This window comes from the organism of the source record quoted next, unplaced genomic scaffold, assembly GCF_019419815.1.
Source record: "Pyrus x bretschneideri cultivar Hongxiangsu unplaced genomic scaffold, Pyrus_bretschneideri_v1 Contig22, whole genome shotgun sequence".
Classification (NCBI taxonomy): Eukaryota; Viridiplantae; Streptophyta; class Magnoliopsida; order Rosales; family Rosaceae; genus Pyrus; species Pyrus x bretschneideri.
Genome location: NW_025999524.1, coordinates 4,249,139 through 4,273,389, shown reverse-complemented (window position 1 = coordinate 4,273,389; position 24,251 = coordinate 4,249,139). Strand labels below are relative to the sequence as shown.

Here is a 24,251-nt window from a genome sequence, read left to right as displayed (position 1 = left end):
GAATTCAAGTCCCCAAAGAAAAAAAAAAAGGGAAGGGCATTGCTTTTGGCTCCTAGCCTGCGACTGCGAGGAAGGAAGTAGGAACTACTACTTTAACAGTGGAAACGAACGATTTGTGTTTCTTGTTTGCACGTTCGTACTCCTCTATCTGAAAGCTGGCCACTTTGACTTTGAATGTGTATATGATGTGTATGTGGTCCTTCCACTTCCACTCCTTAATCGTCCATTCACAATTGCTTTGTAGAATTCAAAACTATTACAATATTTAGGAGATGAGAGAAGGAGTTTCGAACACATGACGCATGGGGACAATCACAACATCCACGTCAAAGGGCATCCAAGCCATACTTTATGTCAAAGGGTCTAAGCCTGTCTCAATCTCAACTGATAGTAACAATTAGTGTCACAATCTTGGGCATTTTTTTTCTCAAGTGGCTCCTCTTATTTCTCGAATAGCACTTTGTAAAGCTTCCTTTTGTACTTCCGACGATATTAGTGTTTAGCTTGTAAATTATAATCTTTACTCTTGTGATTATGGGTACAAAAGATTTGAAGCCTGTGATTTGATCAACTTAATTAACATCACTCACATAACTTGATTTTTGAGACATCAATTCAGTGTTATGGATTCTTCTCCTTCACTTTTATATTCTAACTTCGATGCTATAAGTATTGATTATACAAAATGTAATATGCATCATGAAACGAAGAGAAATAGTTAGGACTACTCAGTGTACGGGAATGAATGGTCAGAATTGAATTGAGGAAATACTATTTTTGCTTACTCGCCTATCTAATTGATATAAAGTCAAACCATCCAATAGTTATGTTTCTTTGTTTCTCATGGAAGGTAGTTGGGATCAACCGGCCCACACCACAAGGAGGGCTCTCAAAGGCTTGACAACCAAACTCCAATCTTGGACCAAGCCCAAGATACACCTATGTTAAGTTCGCACCTTCCACCATTAATCTAAAGCCTACATACTCTCGAGGAAAGTAAAGTACATTGAGGATCCTAATGCACTTTATGCCATTCGTGGATCTACTAAAGTTCAAAGGCCCAGAAGACCAGGCTCCATTGCCACCTAGTAAATTAGTATTAATCAACAAGCCCTCTAACCCGGCCTAGTAAATTAGTATTAGTCACATTTCTCATGAGAAGAATTTTGTGGCTGACAAACTGTCTAACTCGAGTTTATCGCGGACGCTGCTCAGACTTCTTATTGTAGTTTCTTTTTGTTAAGCGTTTAGCCCAGTTGTCAACCCAAAAAAAAAAAAAGAAAAAAAAAAAAAAGCGAAATACCATTTCGGACTTGTGTACTGGAACAACTAGTCTACGAAACAGAATAACGAAAAAAAAAGGTTTCGCAGAATCAATCGTGTAGACCTTGTCTAGCGCAAGGGAAATTTATGAACAAAATGCACCAAATAAATACAAAATAAACCATATGCTTCCGTAAATTGTATAATGCAGCAGAACCTGTATCATATGGTGTTAACTGGCAAGACTAAAGACAGTATTTCCTGCTTCCTTGATGTTTAAAGGACAGCAGGACCCAAAAAATATCAAAAAGGAAAAAGAAATAGGTTACAAAAACAAACTTCAAGACTCCGGGGGCCTTGGCCCCTCTGATCCCCAAAGTATTACAATATTAATCATGTATGAATCAAAACTAATAAGCGATTTCCCGACCTGAAAAGATTAACCACTCACGCTAACAGGTCAAGGCCGGTAGATGGTTGTACACCATTCATGCAGACGCAGGCTGTTCCTTTGCTTTGACGGGTAATGCCTTGTGTTCTTCTTCACTTGGCAGCTGTTTTTGTTCTTCCTTTTGTTCAACCGGCAATACCTTATGTTCCTCCTCAGTCGGCAGCTCTTTTTGCTCTTCCTCGATGGGCTCTTCTCGTACACAAGGTCTCCAGATTGTCTCCTTGCCCACATCCATTAGTGCAATGCCTTTTCTAGTCAAATCAGCTCTGATCTGATCGCTCATTGCAAAATCTTTGTTTTCCCTTGCTTGTTTTCTCTCTTCAATCTTCTTCAGTACATCGCTTTCCATCATCCCTGCTCTCTCCAATGCTTTCACTTTCAATTGCTGCAAAACCTGTACAATGCAGTATCCCTTTGTAGTTGATAACTTCAATCCATGATTTCAAATTTCAAGGAAACAAAAAAGAGGACATATCACCTCCGAGTATGTATGGGGCGATTTTAAACCCAAAACGTCCAGAACATCATCAGTAACTGCTTTCTTTACATCCGTTAGTGACTGGACCATTGATAACTGTTTTTGCTTTTGCTGCTTCTTCTATAAAAGTAAACACACTTTTGTTATCACAACACAGCCATATACACATATAAAGGTGGGAGAGAGCACAGAAAAAGAAAAGGCGAGGCATGGTGGAACTGAATCTAAATGTTTACCTTGAGTCCATTCAAAGAACTGTTTATAAACTTCAACGCATCTTGGAAAGCACCAGTCAATATCTGTGCAGTGTTCAAGTCATCGCACATTTTGGACTCAAACTCATTGTTTAGCTTACTGATGCATTCTTGGGCAGTCGGAGTAATTTTAACTGTTCTGCCATTTTGATCTGCGCCTTCCTTCAGACCCTCTTCTCGAAATGGAGCTAAAGCATCTTCACAATCTTGCAAGGTCTACCATGACAAAACATCAAGCTATAAGATTCCAGATACAGAAACATAAAATCCATTTGTACTGTGATCCAAAATGCATGTTTAACTTGTCTTATTAACTTCTGTTTCCGTAAATTTGAGACACAGGCAAGTACCTTAAAATAGTCACAATGCAACTTATGTCGGGAAAACAAAGCAAAGAACACTACATAAAAAGGGTAAACCCATGGCAACCCAAACTCTATAAAATTCTGTTCAATCTTGATCAGTATTTTACTTGTATTGTGCTAAATTAACCGAAAGTCCAGAATTCTGGAACCAGCTACATCACAAAGATTAATATTTAATGCCAACAGCCATCATTCCAGAAGACATTGGCCAAACAGAAATTTGCAGGGGTAATCCAACAAGATAATAATTACCATTTAACCCAACCAGGAAAAATTGCCAACAGAAAGTTTAGCGCAACGTCCACTAAAATTACACATCAGGATACAGTAAAAGATATCAGTGGAAAACAATATTCCAGAAAAGGAAAGGTCTCAGAACAGTTAGGAGCTAAGCAGGTGCATGCATGCCCATTGACTAGCTAAGGACTGAGAGACAAACTTCCAAATGAAAATTATTCAGATCCAGATAAAACACATACCTGATATATGTAATAAATAGCATCTGATGAACTTTCCAGCTGGGCAATTGTGTAGTTGAGAGGAGACCTATAGTGAGCGCTTATCAAGAAGTGTCTCAAAGCCAATGGATGGTACTTTTCTGTAATCTAATAGAGAATGAAATTATATATTAAATGGTAGTATAAACTGAAAATATATAGAAGCTCCAAGAAGCATTAAAAGGAAAAGTTACCGCAATTTACCTCCCTAATAGTGAAAAAGTTGTTCAGGGATTTTGACATTTTCTCGTTGTTATTGGTAACATGTCCATTATGCATCCAGTAACTCACACTGCTCTCTTGGCATGCAGCACAGCTCTGGGCAATCTCATTCTCATGATGTGGAAAAATCAAGTCAATGCCTCCACCATGAATATCAAACTTGAATGTCAGATAATGTGCACTCATTGCACTGCATTCAATGTGCCATCCAGGTCTACCAAGTCCCCAAGGGCTTTCCCAACTTGGCTCACCAGGCTTTGCAGACTGCAGATTTATTTTGAAGTTTCATTAATTTAAAAATACAAACAAAAAACTGCAAAAACGAGGTAAATGGTTGAGGATCCCAGACCTTCCACAATGCAAAGTCTGCAGGATTACGCTTTCTTGAATCAACAGCAACTCGTTCACCAGCCCGATTGTGTTCCAATTTTTGTCCAGATAACTGGCCATAATTTGGAAATTTATCAACAGCAAAGAATACATCTCCGCCAACTTGGTATGCGTATTCTTTGTTAATAATCTGCATGATATAACAATCATTAGAGAGAAACTGCGGGCCCGTAAAAATAAAATAAACAAAAAACCATCACAGAAACATAATATATAAGCATTAGAGCAAGCAGAAAACCTGTGTTATCAAATCCTTGATATGTTCTATGTGGTCAGAAACATATGGCTGATGGGTGGGAAGAAGGCACTGGAGATCACCCATGTCCTTGAGATATTCTTTGCAAAAACGACTACTTAAACTAAATGGGTCTTCACCATTCTTATTTGCTCGTATTATTATCTGAAACGTCCAAACATTAGCAATCTCTACATGGCATTAAGTACACAACGAAAATGAAAAGAACAAGAAGAATCAGAAGATTCAAAATAGAAAATTATAAAGAGTCAGAAGATCCAAAATTCTTTCAAGCATATAAAACACCCATCTGTCTCAGATATTCAAATGCCAAACAACATTAAAGCATTAGCCAGCTGCCAGATAACTGATTTCGGACATAAGAAAAAAGACCTCGATATGAGGCCAGTGATTTAGTCATAAAAAGGTAAGCAGATTTATAGCACTAAACAAGCCAAATGAAAAGTTTTAGCTAGAAAGAGATAACAAGTATAAGATAACCGAAACATTAATGTTCTGTTTGGATGAGGGATTTCCAAATACCAAGGGATTAGTCCTAAATTAGTTAGAAATACACTAAAGGAAACATTAGGTAGAGTGATCGAAAATGCACCACAGGAGCATCACAAAGTCACTAAACAGAAAATGACTCCTTTCAAGTAGTGATTTACAAGTCCCACTACGTACATTGCATCTAGTCATTTACAAATCACCCTAAGTTCATTGCAGCTAGTCATTCCTGACTAACGTAGCCTAATTCTCTTGGTACTCGGTAATCCCTGTCCAATCACAACATAAATATTGGTGTCTACTCCTAAAAAGCAGGAATGTACAAGGGTATTGCTAAAACTACAAACAAACCAAAGCAGAGTGCACGCGAATGAAGGGAAAGGAAGAAATGCAATACAAAATCATCTCATGATATGGCTCAAAATTCTCACCTTGTCATCAACATCAGTGAAATTACGGACGTAGGTAACCTCGTAACCCAAATGCTTTAAGTATCTGCAGAATTCCAATTCAATTTCACACATGATTTGTTGCCACAAACTAATCCTCGGTTATGATTTATGCCAAACAGATTTTGCAGCGTTTGACAGTGATTAAACCAACTAGCTTTATTAAATAATTCTAACAGAAAACAGGAAAATCAAAAGCACATGCACAAAATCAAACACATCAAATTCTACACTAATCAAAAGCACAATTAATTGCATAATTAATAACTTAAACATGGCGAACCTGAAGAGGACATCGAAATTGACGGCGGCGCGACCGTGGCCGAGATGGCTGAGGTCGTAGGCGGTGATTCCACAGACGTACATCCTGACCTTGCCGGGTTCTATCGGCCTGAAGATCTCCTTCTGGCGGGTCAGCGAGTTGTAAACCATGAACTCCTTGCCGGCGGCCATTCTCGGATTTCTCAACCCTTTGCCGGCCGCTCAATGCTCTATGTAAATGTCTGCAATCGAATTGGGTAAAAACCCTAACCCTATATCAAGTTCCCCTTTTTTACCCAAATCGATTCGCAGTGCGTAAACTTAAAGCACAAGGTTTTGCTTTTATTCTCCTTTTTTCCTCCTTTCTTACAAAAAGGTCAAAAGGTTACTGTAAAACAGTAGCCGGAAAACACTGTTATTTTTACCCTCATTAAATGAGGCAGGTCAAATTGTCTCCGGTCCGGTTTTTTTCTAGGGCCCGAGAGTACCCAATTCCCTTAGTGGTGGGGACGTACGCAATTTTATGTAGCAAATTTAGGGTCTGTTTGGTATCTTATTTGAAATTTTTATCATTTTTCAAAATATTTCTTAACAACATTTCTTGAATTTTTTTTTTTTTAAGACTCAAAAACTTAATTGGTTTGCGATTTAAGACGAAGAAATCTAAAAAGAAGGGGTCGAGAGGGAGAAAAAGGAGAGAGGATAAAAAAAGTAAGAGATGATTGAAGGAAAGAGAAAAAAGAGAGAGGATTGGACGAGATAGAGAGAAAGAACCGAGAGAATGAAGAGAGCAAATTGAACGAGGGACGAAAAAGGTAAAAAAAAAAAGGAGAGAAGAGGAAAAGAAAGAGATAGATTTGGAGTGAGAGCGGAGGAGGGAGAGAAAAGAAATGAGTGAGTGTAAGTGTAAAAACTCTAAATATTCACTTTTTATATTTTTAGAGAATAGATTATATTTTTGAGTTAAACTTAAGTTCAATTTTTTAAAATAGTCCTATCAAACAAGTTTTTAAGGCCTAAAACTTGAAAATTGTTTTGAGTTAAAAAAGTTAAATTCAAGTAGAATATCAAACAGAACCTTACATTTTTATTATTTTTATTTAAAACCGTATCTAATATTATTTTGTAAATAAAAAAAGAAGAAGATCAGTTTACGAATTTGTAAATATTTTTGGTTTTTTAATAACGAATATGTGTGTTTTATATTCATTGTTAAAAATGGTTGATCATAAAATAATTATCAATTTACAGAATATGTTAATTGGGCGTAAATCTCTGACCAGGACTTGTGTGGTCCATAAGAAAAATATAACGCTTTCCAATATGATCAAGGCCCATATGATGTGACCAAAACCCAAATTGGAACAAGGCCTGGCCCATGATATTCACAGGGTAAAATGGTAATATGCCGAGGTGATCAATAAACGCGACACAAATGACGTCGGAAATTTGGATTGTACAAGCAACCTATTCATTGATCCTGACATTAAGAATGCCGGAGACAAAGCTCTTTCTTTTCCAGATTATGATGATACTGTCAAGGAAATACCATTCACTTGTATGGAACTTTGGGACCTTCAAACAAGGCCCAATATAACATGCATAAAGTTTTGATTCCGATAACTCCGAAATGTTCTGTCCAAAAAAGTTACTGTATCGGAATCGGAACTTTATGGTAGCATGTGAAACCTCTAAGTTGGTCTATTGTCACGGTCATGTTTCTATATATTAAACAGACAGATGGCAGACACTAACTACCATGTTTAGGGATTTGTTAAGATTAATCAATATCTTAAGAAAATGTGCACTAATGATGATGGCGGATTTTTCAAACTTTTTGTATGTTTAGGGATTTGTCATGTATATATGAATGCTTCTATTAAACAGCCCAGCTTCATTGAAGTTCTTCTATCTTCCCTGTAGGCAAAGACACGGTACTATGTGGTCCATTTACTTCACTTCCTGCCAGCTTAATTCTGCTATGGACCACCATTCTAATTATCAAAAGGCGACAACGCATTGGTACAACATAGGTGCAGATACATCGACTAGAACATATCAAAATCAATTTATGGTAGAATTTCGCTTGTATAAAATAAATGATATTAAATATGAGATTTAATAATTTGAAAGTTTAATCAACAAAACAACGTTCCTATGCCCCAAAAATACTAATTGCCACACATGTCACGAAAAAAAAGGAGTAATATCATTCAAAAATCAACAAATATGCAAAAATTTGGACTAAAAATTTGATTAACTTAAAACGATTCCTGCCTCTGCATTCTCATTTCTTCGTAGAACCTCTCAATAAACATCTGCGCCCGCAAATCAATGGAAGCTTCTTCTTCGTGATCTCCCCAATCCAACGGCTCATATAAAGCCATTGCATTGTCATCTCCGGCAGTCTGCAGAGCTTCCAACGTGAAATCTCCTTCAACTCTCAAGCTATTGCCCCAGCATTTGCAGAGAAAGTACATCGAGTACACGTCTCGAAGGCTTCCGTTCTTCATGAGCTGCCTCCTTCTGTGGTAATGAATGAGGGGAGTGTTGGAGGGAGAGAACTGGTATTCTCTTACAAACCCAGAGTTGTAATTCTTCAGAAGCTTCATCTTCTTTGAATATTGTAACTTCCTAATAAATGAGTTTTCAAATGATAGTTTTCTCACTTTGGCAAGGATGATAAAGATGTTCAGGAGTTTCGAGAGCTTCTGAAAAACGGGCATTCGCCTTCTCGACATTTTTTTGTGGAAACTTCAACAAATGAGTGAGACTTACATGAAACGAGTACACTAATGAAGTCGGAAATGAATCACTCTCTCTTTTAGTTGCAGAAAGTTTGAGTTGGGGTTTGTGGAGGAGGGAGAGAGCATTTAAGGATGCAAAAAAGTGGAAGGAAGTGAAAGGAATATAATTGGTGGTTGGAAGCCAAGCTGTAAAAAGCGGGTATGATGGTCGGTTGCTTCTTCTTGTTTGTTTTAGGGTTTAATATAAAGGAATAAGCAAACTAGCCGTTGGACTTTGGGACCCCGAGTGGGTTTCCTTCCAAGTTTAATTGGAGCTTTTAAAACCGATCGATCTCACGTTTAAAAGGCTACTTTTTGATGGTTTCATATGTATTTTGATGTTTACCATGTGACTGGAGGGCAGATGAGGAGCTTTTCGAATTATGTGATGTCGCGGCTTCGAGTTTTAGGGCAGTTCAAAAAAGGGTTTATTTTATTTTATTTTATTTTATATGTAAAATATCTTGTCTTGAGAGAATGTTTACTTATTTAGATTCGAGAAAGTGAAAGAGATAGAAGATTTGAGGACGGAATCAGGTTCATTAGTTGATATGATTCATGATTTTTCAAGTATTAGATTAACAATTATAACTTGAAATTACAAGTTAGTAAACACAAAAGAAGTTAGGAACTGAAATTTTTTAATACAAAAAAAGTATTGAAGAATTCTAATATTTATTATCGGTAAGTAATATTTAACAAAAGTCGAGTTTAAAAGTGGAATTTTGTATACGTAGTGAGAATCCCAATTCACAAATTATATAAAACCTCCATAAAGTTTAAAAATCTTTTTTTATCTAATGAAGGAAGAGGTTCCAAGTTATTGCCATGCAATTGATAAAAAAATATAACTACATGGATAATGCTTGTGTTTTTCCGTGGGAGAACATACTTGTCCTCCTGCTTATGACTAATGTATTTTTAACATATGAACATCACAATAGAAATTGTACATTCTCTTATCAACATCTAAATATCATATATGCACAAAATCATTTAATTTGAAGATCATTTAGCCATTCATACATGTCAAACCAATCAACGACTTTGATAACAAATAAAATCTTCATGATGAACCGTCTATTTGTTTAAAACATATGAATGACTAAAAAATCTCCAAATTGAATAATTTTTTGCATTATGAACTTTAGATGATGACAAAGAAAATCGACAATCCGATTATAATATTTGTATGACGAAGATATGCTAATCATCATATTCGACACTCAGATTTTGGAGGCCCTATGTGAAACATAAATGGAAGCCTTCGATTTATGGCCCTATTCGATGGCCCCGCCTATACTCTCCTAGGATTGGCCGTATTAATCATAAGTTGAAGGATAAAGTAGGTTTCATTACGAAGAAATACAAGCATTATCCTTATTATATATCGTCACTTATGAATCCATGTATGATAAATTGATGGTAAAAATTGAACTTCATAAATTCTATAGCACTTCTTGAAAATTGTTATTGTTATACTCATGTTTACAATAACACAAAGTTAGTTTACCTTGTTTTGAATTCAAGCATGCAAATATACATACCGTTTGGAGTTGGGCATGCAGATGTCAAGGGTTTCTTTCTCCTTACACATTCCTTAATTTTCTGTCACTTTCAATTTATTTGCAGTTTAAAAATGCTTTAACGGTTTTGGTGGGGTATATTGGTCCGACCCGACTTGATTTGTAATGAGGAAGGTAGATTGATGTTAGCAATCAAAACAAGGATCATACTTCTTCAGAGAAAGTCTTTATTTTCTAGTTTTGTTCATTCTCTTAAACTCATGCATACATTGTATTTGAAAAACTTATTTGATTTAAAAACCGTTTAATTATTCATATAAATAAATAAAAATTGGCAATTATGAGAATGCTACTTATTACCATAATCGTCGGTTTGTTTGGCATGTATAAATAGTTAAATGATCTCTAAATCAAATGAATATATGTAAAATTATCTTTACATGATGATGAAAAAATGAACAATACCAATTATGAAGTTTGTACATGAATTAATGACCTATTAGAAAAGAAGTGAGGAAAATATTATCCTTAAAATAATGAGATAGACAATTTTACAATCCACACGAATTGTATTAATTTTTTAATACATACTGTTTGTACCGTATTTCATTAATATCGAAATTATCGAGTACCGGTCAACTTTATATCTTTAAGGACCTATTGAAGGATTTGTGTTGAAGCACTCGTGCCGAAGCACAAGAGTTTCCAGGCCAATCACGACACGACACGTGTCAACATCAAAATAAAGTTCATAGAGTCCCACATTGACTTAGGATGAAAGCCGGATTCTCTCCTCAACTATAAAAGAAGATCATTCTCCTATAATTAATCCTTAATGATATTATTCCCTTTAACCCTTTATTAGAACTTATTAATGATGATTATGCTTGAACATTTTGTACTGTGTAAACTCTACATGATTAATGAGAACTCATTTACCTTTGTGGACCCAATTTAGGGTGAACTACATATATCTTGTGTTTGTTACCCTATCTATATCTCTTTACATATTATCCTCGCTAGGTGACATGAGCAACCTCGCGAAGGTTACAACCTTGACACTTTACATTGTTCCAAATTCAACTTGATTGTGTGCATCAACACATACGATATTATCAACAGGATGGGTGGAGGAGTTAGCTAAACTTCACGTCATAATAATTTAGTTCAAATTTCCCTTTGACAAAAATCGAATCTTCAACGTCTTACTTGCAACTGGCTTGTCATAGTAGCCGTTGGCCTATGCACATCTAAGGTATAATTCTTCTACATGGATATCTTTTTTATTTTTTATTCCTCAAATATTTATTAATTTCATACAATTTTCTCTACGATTTACATCAACATTTCCTTTTATTTTTGGATTCAAGGTTTCTACCCACATTTTCAATTTTAGATGAATATCTAATTAGTAAAAATTAAATAATTTTTTTTTGTTAAGAATAATTAGAAAGAAATAAAAAAATTTAACTGACATGGTTCAATCATATCCGACAACGTAGAGCAATAAAGTAATTCAAATTAATTTCGTTGAGAATAATTAGAAAGAAAGAACAAAATTTGACCAGAGCGGTCCGGCCGTATCCAACAATATATAGTAATACAGTAAATAATTCACCATAACTAGTTTTTCTTATCCACAGGTTGGTTTTTGTTATTTCACTCATTTCTATAAACACTTAAAACTATGAGATTCGATAATTATTGTCAAGCTTAAAATTGCGAGATTCGATTATTATTGTCAAGGTTCGAACACTACACAATTACATTTACACATGTTTGAATTGTTGTGATGAAAAATATGTCACGCTTTACAAGAATGAATTTTGCCACCAAAAGGAAAAATATTAAATGAAAATAATCTTCATTTTTGAGAATTAAAAGAAAATAATTTTAAATCAACGGCTGGGAGAAGAGATCAAGGAGGTAAACTTCAAATCGGAGGGTGCATAAGGGCAAAGCCTCACTCAAAAACGACGCATCACCCGGGAAACCTCAGCGGTGCGGAAAATGCACCAAGGGCGCACGTTAGCAGTGGCCCAAAGAGGAAAAGGAAAAAGAAAAAAAAAAAATCCATAGTATATATAATCCGAACGTTAAAACGTTCTCTCTCGGAGTCTCTCAATTCGCTCTCGCCGCGCACTCGTAAACTTACGTTTCCCGGCGATTTGCGAGAGAAAAACAAAACAATAACAACAACAATCCCAATAGAAAAACTCTCCGTTTTTCCCAGAAAATTCCGAGATTTTCCGAGAAAATCAGAGGAGGCGCGAGAAACAGAGAGAGAGAGAGAGCTGTGATCTGAGAGTGGCTCTCTTTGGTCTGAGTTTCCGATAAATGGTGTATATAGGCGGGTCGGAGGAGGAGGAGAGAGTGGAGGCGAAGTCCATGGCGATGGGTTCCGAGAGGACGAAGCCTCTGCACAATTTCAACTTGCCGTGGGATTTGAAGTGGGGGAACCAGAGGCACCTGCGGTGCCAGAAGGAGAGCTCCGACGCCGGCGGGAGTGGCGGGGAAGGGTCTGGGGTTAATCGGCGATCGTCGGTTCAGAGGATTGAGAGCTCGCCGGCGGTGATGACTCGGCGGAGGGATTTGGAGTTCGAGAAGCGCAAGTTTCGGCCCTCGAGGCCGAGGATCGAGAACGACGACGCGGAGGAAGGGATCGATGCGTTTAGGCAGAAGCTCATGTTTGATCTCAAGACGGCGGCGGATAAGATGAAAGACGCGATTTTGAGAGAGGAGGAGGTGGCAGTGGCGGGGGCGGCTGCTGATACTCACGTGGCGGCGGAAGAGGAGGATGTTGAGATGGCGGAGGTTGGGGAATCGGAACCTCCGGTGGCGCCGGAGCCGCCGGAGGCGAGGCCATGGAATCTGAGGACGAGAAGGGCGGCTTGCAAGTCTCCAATCGGCGGCGGCGGTGGTGCTAAAGGGGTGAGAATCGAGGAGAAGAAGGCGAGTTACTCGCCGTTGAGGAGTGAGGGTAACAATGGCGTGAAGTCGCCAAGGCTAGTCAGAGGGGCTTCGGTCGGTTCGGGTTCGGGTCCGGAGAAGAATAAGGAGGAGGAGAGGCCCAAGTTTTCATTGACGCTCAACAAGAAGGAGATCGAGGAAGATTTCATGAAGATGCTCGGCCACCGCCCTCCCCGTCGCCCAAAGAGGCGGCCAAGAAATGTTCAGAAGCAATTGGAAGTAAGTCAAATTCCCAAATTCATAAATCGTGACCCTCCTTTTAGTTTCTTCCCTCTCCGCCTCTCTGTTTGTTTATCAAATTAACTGGCGGCGGTTGTTGTTCACGGCGGTTGTTCTTGCTGCAGGGTTTGTTTCCCGGTACGTGGTTGACGGAGGTCTCGGCGGAGACGTACAAGGTTCCTGAGGTCCCTGAAAATACAAAGGTGATTGCTTTCTTCTGACTTCTCTCTCATAACCTCAAAAGTCTTCGTCTTCAAACGTTTCATTGATTTGAATGTTTGATCAACACTGAGTCACTGAAGAAACTGGGGTCTCTAAATTATGGAATTCTCCCCAATTTGGCCGATTAATTTTCTTGGGGTTTTCAAATTCATGAGTTATGAAGATTATGGAATTCAAAGTTCCCGCTTTTCTTTCTTTCGCACATTTTCAAATCACAAGTTTGTTTAGTTCTGAACTGTTTGCTCATTCTTTTTGGCAGACGTAGGGATCCGGGCAATGCCGCTTATGTGGAGTGTTTCAAGGCTCTGTTTGTTTCCTGACTGCTGCTGCTGCTGCTTGCAAAGCTGATTGGTGGGTATGCCCACACACACACACATTGGAGTTTTGATGAAAAGCATCAAATCCCCTGTTACTGCTGAATGTTCAGTTGCTTTGGAACACTAATTTTGTTTGTTAATTATAATTCATCTTCCTTTGTTTTTTCTGAATAAAATGTAAATAAGGCAAATCTGGCCGATGCGGTTATATGGAAAATAACATTTGTGCTCTGAGCTAGGTTTTTCCTTTTCAGTGACTGTCTAATATAATATCAGTTGCATTTGGTATCAGTGTTCCCAATGTTCATCTTTGTTTTCGTTTTCCTTTTGGGTGCATTCTTGGCCTCATACTGCTTGACAATTTTGAATCTTTTACTTGTTCTGTTCATTTACATCATCTTTGAAACAAGAGATTGAAAGAGAAGAGTGGCTAGGGAATTAATTGTTTGTATGGAAGCGGATTTGTAAATTTCCTTCTTTTCGGCACATTGTAAAGTATTTAATAAAACATGTTCTTTGGAATGTAATTGAACTTCCGAGCTAAATGCAAATCCAACGATGACTTGTTTTGAGTCTCGGTTTCATGGAAGTAGTGTAGCTTCAACGCGGTTGGCTGGACTGGAAACACTTGGTTGCTCTTACTTCTTGCTTGCGTTTTGGTTTCTGGTGTGAGTTTCTTGCTTGGAGCCTTGGCACATTACTGCTCACCACAGGCCACAATTCACAAGTCACAAAATTGCCTGCTCTGCGCTGCTTAACTACCCGTATCTTAACATCTTTGTTTCGCTTAATTAGTAGTATTAATCTTCACTGTTCTGCAATCTTTTCATTTCTTTCCTTGCTGACTGCCATCACACTATAAAATTCTGCAACATTATTCGTAATACTTCCTTGGTCATTGTTTATCGGTAATCGGATTTTCGAGATTTTATGAAATTTTTAGCAATATAATGCTCGTCATTTGCATCCTATCCTTCTGGTATGAGATGGATAATCTTTGTTTTCTTGTTTTGTTTATTGCCTATAGGAAGGCATGCTACTGTTTAAAGTCAATCCTTCACGGATTCCATCATACTCTTAAAACAGTTTGGAGTTCTGTACGTTGGTGATCCTTTGATCAACGTCTCGTAATCAATGAATACTAAACGTCGCGTAATCAATGATCTTAGAATTCGTTGTTGCATTATATCAATGACACGAGATTTCACGGTGATATTTGGTGCGTGGACAAGTCTCTCTCTTGCTATCTGGTCTCTGCAGGACCTTTTCCCATCCTGGGATTGGCCTACCCATAGCCTACTTGTTTGTTTGACTTGCACTTTGACTCGTGGGTTTTGTTCCGGGAACTGGATGACCTGTCATTCTTTTGGTAGAAACCAAGGTCTAACTCCAAGGCTGTTGTTCGACCGGGCAACTTGTCCTTGCCGTGATTACGCGTTCGCCTATGGTTGTTGTCTTTGGGGGATCAGGATCCTCGCCGGATCCTTTTGTGGGAATTCCGGAGATCAAGCAATTATGTTCGTTCATCGTACATTATGCGATAATTTTTTGTTAGGTACTATTTATATTCAATTTTAAATTTTAAATTTTAAATAATTTATGATCGCACAATATACGATGAACGAACATGATTACTTGATTCCCGGAATCTCCACAAAAGGGATCCCGCGAGGATCCTGATCCGTCTTTGGGTTCTCGGTTCCAAATTTCCTGTCGTTCAATTGTTGAGGCCCAACCCAGTTGTACCTCCATTTAAGGGGCCTTTTTGCAGCCCATGATGGCAGCGGAATGTGGCAATCGAGCGTGCTCATGCTCCTCAGACCGCCACATTGTTGCCTTGATTATGTATCGTGCACGAAAGCAGCCAAATTATCTAATTCCGTAACGGAATAATCCAATTTCAGGAATTTAATTAAGGGGGAGGTGTTAATCCAATTTCCTTTTCTTAGTTTTTCTCGTTCCGAAGTTATCCAATATCTTATTGCCTCATTACTGATAAGTAAACGAGCTCCGTTTTTTGATTTGGACTGTGTCTTTGTTATTGTTTGAGCTTGAACTTCCTCCCTCCTCCTTGTTGCCGCGACTTTTTCTTGTTGCCAGTGTTTGTAGCTGTTTTAGTTAATGAAGTTACTATTTGCCAGAAAAACAACGAGCCATCGCCCAAAATCTTCAGACATTATACAGAGAAACAAATCATTTTGACACAATATTCTAATCTAAACTACTCTAACCTATGTGGAATGAGAATTTGAATTTGAACGAAGGGAGACAAACACACTGCACTATCCGACTGACCCAACCCACATATGTGAGAGAGAAACTTTTGAGCCAGCTTCATGGGACCAAAGTGTAAATTATCAAATTAAAAGTTTAAGCCCCCTTGGCCTCTATGATTGATTCTTAACATTCCCTTGAAGCACACTGTTTTTGTCCTAATCCCACAATATAAAATAAAAAAAATGAAGCAATCTTATGCAAATCAATTATTTCTAAACTCTAAATATACAGAAAACCAAAAGAATTGTTTTATCAAATTTCAAAAGAAGAAAAAGAGAGTCAAATTTACTTATTTAGTAATCTGAAAAGGAATCAAAAAGCAGAAAAGAAAGAAGGGGATGTGCGAGTTGTTCGTATGTCTCCTAACCCAGTAACATGATAAGCATCCACATTTACTGGGACAGCCATCATTCCTGGATTTTATTGTCCACAGTCTAAGAACCAGGTAATTTGGACGGTTCAAATTGAATCCATGATCCCATTATCTTATTCTGCTCTCTTACCTCACACAAATAAGCTTCGATCTCTCTTTCACACAAACCAAAGACCTGAATTTCCTGGTCTTTAGGCTTCAAAGAGGATCCAAATTCCATTAACACTTTTTCCAATCTACTTTTCACCCTTCCAACAATCAAATTTACCCATAACCTTAAAAAATTCCTCACATTTTTTACCGCTAAAATTTTCTTCATTTTACAGAGTATGCACATGCTAGCTAATAATACAAGATTGCAGACAGCAATTTCATATGTACTTGGAAGATTTAACTCGTAGTCATTTCTTCTTCTTTCTAAATTTACCACTACAGAAGAGAGAACCGAACCCGAAAAAACTCACAGTAACTTTGGAAATGTATGGCGGTGGGAGGTTCAGGACAGGGTTGTTTCTAACCCCATTGCCGTAAGATCCACTCCTTCTCAACGCAGGCTTTTGATTCATGTTTTTGTAAGGATAATATGTACTCGAGCACATGGACGCAGACGACGATCTTCTACTCGAAACCGACGTCTGTTTCCGCAAATGCTGCTGCTTCTGATGAATTGTTGTTGTTCTTTCCTTTGCAGGCAATGCTTGCTTTTGATTTGGGTTTGGAGCCGACCCTGTTGAGTTGCTTCTCGAAAGAAACTGCAGCGGGCGGATTAGGTTCTTGCCGCGGGCAGCGTCGCAGTTGAGGCTGCTGCTCCGCCGGAACTGCCAGAATGGCTTTGCTGTTGGAGGGTTGTCGGTTTCATCTGCATCGGCGTTGGTGTCTAGAAATTCTTTCAACCTCTTCTTCTTCTTCTCCTCTGTTTTTAGCCTCTCTGTATTTAGAGGTGTTGAGTGATGAGCAAGGGCTCGAGGAGCCGCCCTCTCACGAGCCTGGCGAGGAACGTCAGGCTGGTGGGTGTCTTCGGCAGCGTTGAGATTTCTCTTGATTTGGACAGGGAGGATCTTCCCGTTGGAGAAAAGCTCGTCCGCTGAAGACAACTCCAGCTTGAGATTGTTTACAATGCAGAAGTCGAAATCGGAAGTGGAATCCAAGAGAGAAGAGTCTAACCGTTGCCCTTGGTTCGAGTCATGATTCGTCTTGTCCAGATCATGGGAGAATGAAATTCTTGGACTGAATCCGGGGCTCGAAATCTCCGAGCATACCTCAATGGCCATGGTTGCTCCAAAACAACTAACAAAATGTTAACGAATTCAAACAGAAGTGCCTGAAACAAGGCTTTACAATCCAGCAGAGAGCCGAGAATGGCACTGAATGTCAGCAGAGTCGGAGTCAAAAAAAGCGAAAATTCAGAAGGAATTTGAATTGTGGGAATGAGAAGTCGGAAGCAGCAGCTTTAGCTTTCCCATTTTGTCTGTGCTTCGAGCATATCTGAGACATTCCAGCAGCACTGGGAGGATATCAGAACAATTTGTGCAGATTGCAGAAGTGGTTATATTGCCTTTGCCCCAAAGTTATCAGAACAAAAAGAGAAAGATAAAGAGAAGGAAATCAAACTGGTTGAATTTAAGCACCGAAAGGCTAGATAAGAAGACCCTTATGGGGGTTTCCAATGAAACTTTTACTTTTGGGGGAGAGGAATAACAGAGTGAAAGTGAGGCACTAGGGATTTAGTCCCAAAAAGCTATATAATTGTCTGTTCGTTTGTACACATTGTAACTGAACAAATAGGAATTTGTAGATTTGGGAAAGACGATCGTGTTTATCTTAAAAATTACTAAGTCTACATGGTGCGCAAGCCAAATAACGAATGAGCTAATTACGTCATTCTGATGGATACAAGTATGTCAACTTGCAACCGAGCTCAGTCGGCGAGTAAAATTCATGTGTTGGTGGTGTCAATGCGTTGTTGACTTCTACACTCAAGCAACCACGGTCGAGGAAGGAACACGTCTTGACCTTGAGTTCTAAAACCTGAAGACTAGTTTGCTTAAATCACTTCGAAGTTCAGGATCTTGTGTACCATGTTTGGCTACCTCTACTATATTCATGAGAGTATAAATGCACTAAATCGGTATTAGACTGTAAGGGAACATGCTCAAAAGAGATAAGCGCCTTGATAGTGAATGTTGTTCGACTATCAAAATGTTGAATCCTAAAGTGTACCTGGAAATAACCAATCATAGAACACTTCACTCGGCTAGGAAGCTGAATGTCATGACCTCGTTCAACGAAAAAAATCAAAGACTCCTCGCTGACTGAGACTTGGATAGATAATTAGCCGAACTTGAAGCAGTGTGGTTAATTCAAACTAAAAATATATCTTGGTTGCCTGATTCTATAGCTCCGATGCTGTTAATTCAAACTGAAAATGTCAACTGCTGTCAACACAGTTTGTAAAATGTTGACTAAATAACTTAATAGCTTTTATTATGACATTTGTATGATTAAAATGCGCCAATCACAACCAAGCTGATAGGAAGGTGCGCCTATGAATGAATGGACGGAAGTGCACAGATAAAGAAAATAAAATTTTGGCAGGAGCCATCTGATTAGATTGTCCATTAGGAGCCTGCTATTCGGCTTCATTTCTGAACTCAATCAGTAATAATCCATGTGAATATTTATCTAGTACTATTATGTATATTCTGTAGATTATAAAAACCCAAAATTCTGATATCTCTGCATGAAACGGAACAAAAATTGCATGGGAAAGCAACTGGTTTTTGGGGTGGATCTAGTTGATTAATCTTAATATATATTTTTTATGTTCAGACAGAAGGTACATTCAGATCTAAACGGTTGCCATTTGGATTAGAAATCCAATTCAACAAGTTCCAAATTCAAAACTAAAAGACGACTCCAAGCCAACAAGGTTTCTTAATCTGTTAGAGTCTATCATAGCATGCATCTTTACTCTTATTTTACAAAAAGATTATTTTTACGATTTGAACCTATGACTTTTCGATCACAAAAAAAACAAATTTTCTGTTGTGCCAATACTCGCCCTCTTCCAGATCCATAACTATGAAAAATAATTTAGAGAAGTAAAGCAAAGGTGTGGGATTTGTTGCCTAATTGGTTGGCAGAATATTGATGATTTGATGAGGCAACAATAATGTGTCACGCGAGGTAGGGTCAATTTGGGAGTTAGCCCCATAATGTTGTTTTGTATAGGCATTATTTGTTCTGCTCAAGCTAGGTGCAACCTTATCCAACAGGATCCTCTGCAGATTTTTTTGGTGAGGATCCTGCGGATATGTGAATTGTATCCGTTTATCGTATATCGTGCGATCAGTTTTTGTCAAGTATTGTTTATGTTTATTTTTTAAATAAAAATATTTAAAATGATTTCTGACCGTACAATATACGATGAATGAACACGGTTTACGAATCTCCGGGATCCTCACAAAAAGGATCTGGACTCCAACCTTATTAGGGCAATGACACAATGAAGTTGTACCAAATCTAAACCTAAAGCTAGGAGAATGATGGGTGATTGAGGCTCATAAGTCAACTATAAACAAATCCTTAAAGCAAAAGTATGTGATCATGTTAGGATGTGAGAGTATTCAACGCAAAAATATGTTGAGAGACTCAGTTGTTTTAGTACGTATGTTAAACTCTATTATTGGATGACGCTTTTTGCGCTTAACATTTTATAGTTTGAATTTGATATGTAGGAACATATGGGACCGTTGGACCTAATCACATAAATATTATGTTAGAATGTTAGCGTCTAACATGAAATTAGTTGGCAAAGTATGAAGAGGCTTAAAATCTTTTAAGCACTTGTATTAGACTTCAATCCTTCCATCGCTCTCAACATAAAGCCAACAAGAATTATACATGAATTAGCACTAGATTAAAGTGGGATCCATGATGAGCACCCACACAAAAGAGACTTCCATAGTGTTGGTTTATTGGGATAGAGCTCACATGGGGTAAAACTAAAGTTACATCTGATCAAAATAAAGATGATCTCATTATTTATCATGCGGTTACGCACGACTAATGCGATCACAACTTGTAATCATAGAATGAATGTGCAAGTACAAACTATGCACAAACACAAATTGACACAACTATTAGTGATTCACTACTAATGTGTTACACACTTATTCGCGTCCAATGACAATTTGGACACATGCGCTAGTACCACTATTGACCTAAATGATAAGGATTCCTCCAAGAAATCACTAGTACTTCCCGATCTTTAGGTTAATAGTGAAGGGAAAATTAAAGTAATGGTCTTTGAACCATGGTCCACTTGGAGTTTTGGTTCATGAGCTAAAAGTTAGTGTGAAACACTAATAATTTTTGTTAGAACATTCATCCAAAATAAAGAATTTAAAGACGATCATTGCTCTACATTATTATAAGTTCAGAAATCAATATTCACGAAATTGTAATTAAGGACCAAAACTTCAATTGAACTAGCATTAAACTCAAATTATTCAGAGTAGCATGATATAGGCCCACGTACCATGATGTCAGTCCCCCTTAATTTGCTGGGTTTGTACATTCCTCGTCCCACCTCCCCACATGGACAATGTTTTTGGTCAACCCACGTGGTCAGTGTTTGGGAATCTATTCAAGCATATCCCAGAAAGTGGTAGTTAAGTAAAACGGAGCTAGATTCCGACCCACCAAACGTTGTCGTTTACGCATTAAAAATATATAAACCCTTAATTACCCAACATAAATATCTGCAACTGAACCACACGTAAAATACCCAAACAGCCCCTCAGACGCGACGCGGCTTTTACCAAAAAAAAGTCACAGCAGAAAAATTGAATTGAAAAGTCGTCAGATCTAGACCCGGATCCGACCCGCCAGCGGAACGACGCTGACGGTTGACTATCGGTTACCCTGCAGATTTCCACAAACGACACGACCTCAAATTCCCTCCAGAACGTCTTTTTATTCCCTGCAATTTGGGCCGATTCGGTGCATCATATATAGGACCGAAATGAGAAAATGGAGCCGCCGTGGGACAAGAACATGAAGAAGAAGCGCAAGCGGATCCGCCGCCCCGTCAGGCTGAGATGCTCCGTCAAGAATTACGATTGGGGTATTTTCGGCCGCAATTCCAAGGTCGCCAGGCTTTTCGCGCTCAATTCCGGGTCCGACATCGACTCGGGCAGACCGTACGCCGAGTTCTGGATCGGGACTCATGAATCTGGTCCGTCCTATGCGGATTCCGGGTCGGAGCCCTTGAGTCTCAAGGCCTGGATCTCGCAGGATCCCGGTGTGCTTGGCGACAAGGTGGTTGACAAGTGGGGTGCTGATCTTCCGTTCTTGTTTAAGGTATGGTTTCTGTTTGTTGTTTGGTTGCTGAGAAAATGCTGAATATAGAAAAGAAAATTGAATAGCAAATGATAGTGTGTGTGTGTGTGTTGTGTTTGCATTTTGTTCTTGTTATCTGGTAATACATTGTGAATCTGAGATTTAGAACTTTGCCCTGCAAAATGCTAGTGATTTCCTCGGCAAGATTATGGAGTTTTGGGATTGTTGTGGATTGTAGGTGCTTTCGGTTGGGAAGGCGTTGTCGATACAGGCTCATCCGGATAAAGAACTGGCTAGGGTGTTGCACAAGTTACACCCAAATGTTTATAGAGATGACAATCACAAGCCTGAAATGGCATTGGCATTGACGGAGTTCGAGGCACTTTGTGGGTTTATCAGTGTCAAGGTAAAATACGTAACATCATTCGATGCCATTTAGTTCTTGTGCTTGTAGTGAATTTGATCTTTCTAATAGTGTAGCTACGATTAGATGGTGTTTTGTATCAATTTCTCGTAAAATTGTCGATAATAGTTGCGATGGATCAGATCCGTAGTAATTAACAAGGAAGCATAAACTTTACTGTTGCTTTTAGCTTTAGCACTCAGTTCCACCGGAAGTTGTCTTGCGGTAAAGAAGCAAAGGAATGTAGTTGAAAACAATAAGTAAAGAAGCAGTTGAAATCAAGTTTTTAACTTTCTCAAGTGAACCTGAAATGCATTTCACCTTTTACCCTCAACTTATAAAGATTTTATAAAACGTATTCATATGAACCATGTGATGGTAAGAGAGGATACATAAGCAAATTAAGAAGTAAACCAATGTTTAGGACATAAAGGAACATGAAATAAGAAATAACTTATAAACTAATTGCATTCTTTTATAGTTATCAAACGATTTCCCTTATTCCATTTTATTCATTTGTTTTTAATTGCATGTCTTATATATTCCAGGAGCTCAAGGACATGCTTAATAGTGTTCCGGAGATTGCAGAATTGGTTGTAGTTGCAGATGCAGAGCGAATTCTACTTGGTAGTGAGCATCATGAGAATGGGAAAGCAAAAACAGATATAGAGTCCATCTTCACTCGACTTATGTTACTAAGTAAAGATACAATTGCTGACATGATTTCTAGACTGAAAAGACGTCTTAATTTAGAGAAAAAGGTAAATTCAAGTTGTGTTAGCTGCAAATGTTGCCATTAAATATTTGCTTTCTTCTAATCGAATTGAAGGATATAACCCACAGTAACTAAAATCAGAGTTAGATGTGCTACTATCAGTATATACCCAATTTGAAAGTAACGTTGGTTCCACCATTATCCATCATGTTTATGCATCACTAGGTTTTCTTCAATTACAATATTCTCTCTTTCATTGAACCAGAAAAGGCTTTTGACGGTTAAAGAACAACTGGTACTCAGATTGGAGAGTCAATACCCAGATGACGTTGGTGCAATAGCAGCGTTTTTTCTTAACTATGTGAAGCTGAACCGTGGTGAAGCAATTAGTCTTGGGCCGAATGAACCTCATGCATATATTTCTGGTGAATGCATAGAGTGTATGGCAACTTCTGACAATGTTGTCCGTGCCGGCCTTACTTCAAAACCACTGGATGTTCAAACACTTCTTTCTATGCTCAAATACAGACAGGTAATCAGAAATTTTGATTCTCGATTATCCAGATTGTCTCATTCCGTTTCTATAGAGATCTGTCACTGTTGTCCAATAGAACATTAGGTTTACGCATTTGCCTTGACTTTTTAATTGTATCATACATAGATGCTTGGCTGGATGCCATCACGTCTTTTGGAGGAGATGAGCGTCCTAAATTCTTGTTTGCTTTTGCTTCACAACTGCTTTTTCTCTTGCTCGTATGATTGCTGAATGTTGTATGACTGAGCCTTGGGGATTTCATATGTTTATTTTATTTTATTAGTATGAGCTGCATCTAATCTGTCTACGTTGTTTTGCAGGGTTCTCCAGAAATTATGCAAGGCGTTTCTTTGAATCCATACACAACAAGGTATCTCCCACCTTTTGAAGAATTTGAAGTCGACTGCTGTAACATTCCTCGCTCTGCATCGGTGGTTTTTCCTTCAGTCCTAGGACCATCTCTTTTCATGTTTACAGCCGGGAAGGGACATTTTGATGCAAGTCTGCCTGAGGATGATATAGTGGTGGAGGGTGATGATTTAGTTGAAGAGGGTGAGGTTTTCTTTGTGCCTGCCAACACGAAGATTAGCATTACCGCCAAATCAACAGAACTACAATTGTATAGGGTGGGAGTGAACAGCAGATTTTTTGGGGATTCGTAGTCCGCAGGTACTTCGAATTCTTCCTTCTTTATCCGAAAGAAGAAAAATACGAACTAGATTTTATACAGCCACATCCTGATGTAATATTTGCTCCTTAATTCTTTACATTAATTTTATTTATCCTTTCCAATTCTTATAAATTCTATAACTCGGCCGTTCTTTTGCCATTTGACTCTTTCTGTGGAGTTTGGGCTTAGTTTGCTTGCTGAAACCAGATTTTGATACCAATTGCCTCTAACAACTGACTCATAAATGAATAAATCACGTCAAGATACATTTCGGTAGTAGAAAACAATTGGGATCTAACTTTTTTTATTACAATTTTCACAACCAAGTTAAATGAATTCACCGTTCTTAGTTTGGTCAATGTGATTTAAGTGGTGGCTGATGGTTTGGCAAAGCTGAGTTTTCCTTTGAACCTGAGTTGTATTATGTTGGATGATCCTCCTCCTTTAATTTTTGGTCTACTTCTAGATGGTATTTCGGGTTTGTTAGGACTCGAGTTGTTTGTGTAAGCCCATTGGCTGA

At 38.3% G+C, this 24,251-nt stretch overlaps 5 protein-coding genes across 5 annotated transcripts; 2 read left to right on the top strand and 3 right to left on the bottom strand.

Moving 5' to 3' along the window:
* Nucleotides 1–1,433: 1,433 nt before the first annotated feature.
* On the bottom strand, nt 1,434–5,699 carry LOC103947772 (cysteine--tRNA ligase 2, cytoplasmic). The gene is made up of 9 exons (XM_009358725.3): nt 5,398–5,699; nt 5,097–5,160; nt 4,159–4,320; nt 3,880–4,050; nt 3,513–3,794; nt 3,291–3,416; nt 2,429–2,662; nt 2,193–2,312; nt 1,434–2,108 (listed from the first exon to the last, which is right to left on the bottom strand). The coding sequence occupies exons 1-9, from the start codon at nt 5,565–5,567 to the stop codon at nt 1,752–1,754; spliced, it is 1,686 nt and encodes a 561-aa protein (XP_009357000.2). The 5' UTR covers nt 5,568–5,699; the 3' UTR covers nt 1,434–1,751.
* Nucleotides 5,700–7,636: 1,937 nt separating this feature from the next.
* Nucleotides 7,637–8,116, bottom strand: LOC103949389. Its single transcript, XM_009360504.1, has one exon. It carries the CDS (start codon nt 8,114–8,116, stop codon nt 7,637–7,639), a length of 480 nt encoding a protein of 159 aa, XP_009358779.1.
* A 3,666-nt stretch (nt 8,117–11,782) lies between these two features.
* Nucleotides 11,783–13,706, top strand: LOC103947762. The gene is made up of 3 exons (XM_009358714.3): nt 11,783–12,876; nt 13,002–13,079; nt 13,358–13,706. Exons 1-3 carry the CDS (start codon nt 12,025–12,027, stop codon nt 13,361–13,363), a joined length of 936 nt encoding a protein of 311 aa, XP_009356989.2. The 5' UTR covers nt 11,783–12,024; the 3' UTR covers nt 13,364–13,706.
* A 2,444-nt stretch (nt 13,707–16,150) lies between these two features.
* On the bottom strand, nt 16,151–17,792 carry LOC103947754. Its single transcript, XM_009358707.3, has one exon. The coding sequence runs from the start codon at nt 17,334–17,336 to the stop codon at nt 16,467–16,469; it is 870 nt and encodes a 289-aa protein (XP_009356982.2). The 5' UTR covers nt 17,337–17,792; the 3' UTR covers nt 16,151–16,466.
* A 3,149-nt stretch (nt 17,793–20,941) lies between these two features.
* LOC103947741 (mannose-6-phosphate isomerase 1) lies at nt 20,942–23,898 on the top strand. The gene is made up of 5 exons (XM_009358695.3): nt 20,942–21,429; nt 21,647–21,814; nt 22,360–22,572; nt 22,792–23,058; nt 23,382–23,898. The coding sequence occupies exons 1-5, from the start codon at nt 21,100–21,102 to the stop codon at nt 23,721–23,723; spliced, it is 1,320 nt and encodes a 439-aa protein (XP_009356970.1). The 5' UTR covers nt 20,942–21,099; the 3' UTR covers nt 23,724–23,898.
* The last annotated feature ends 353 nt before the right edge of the window (nt 23,899–24,251 follow it).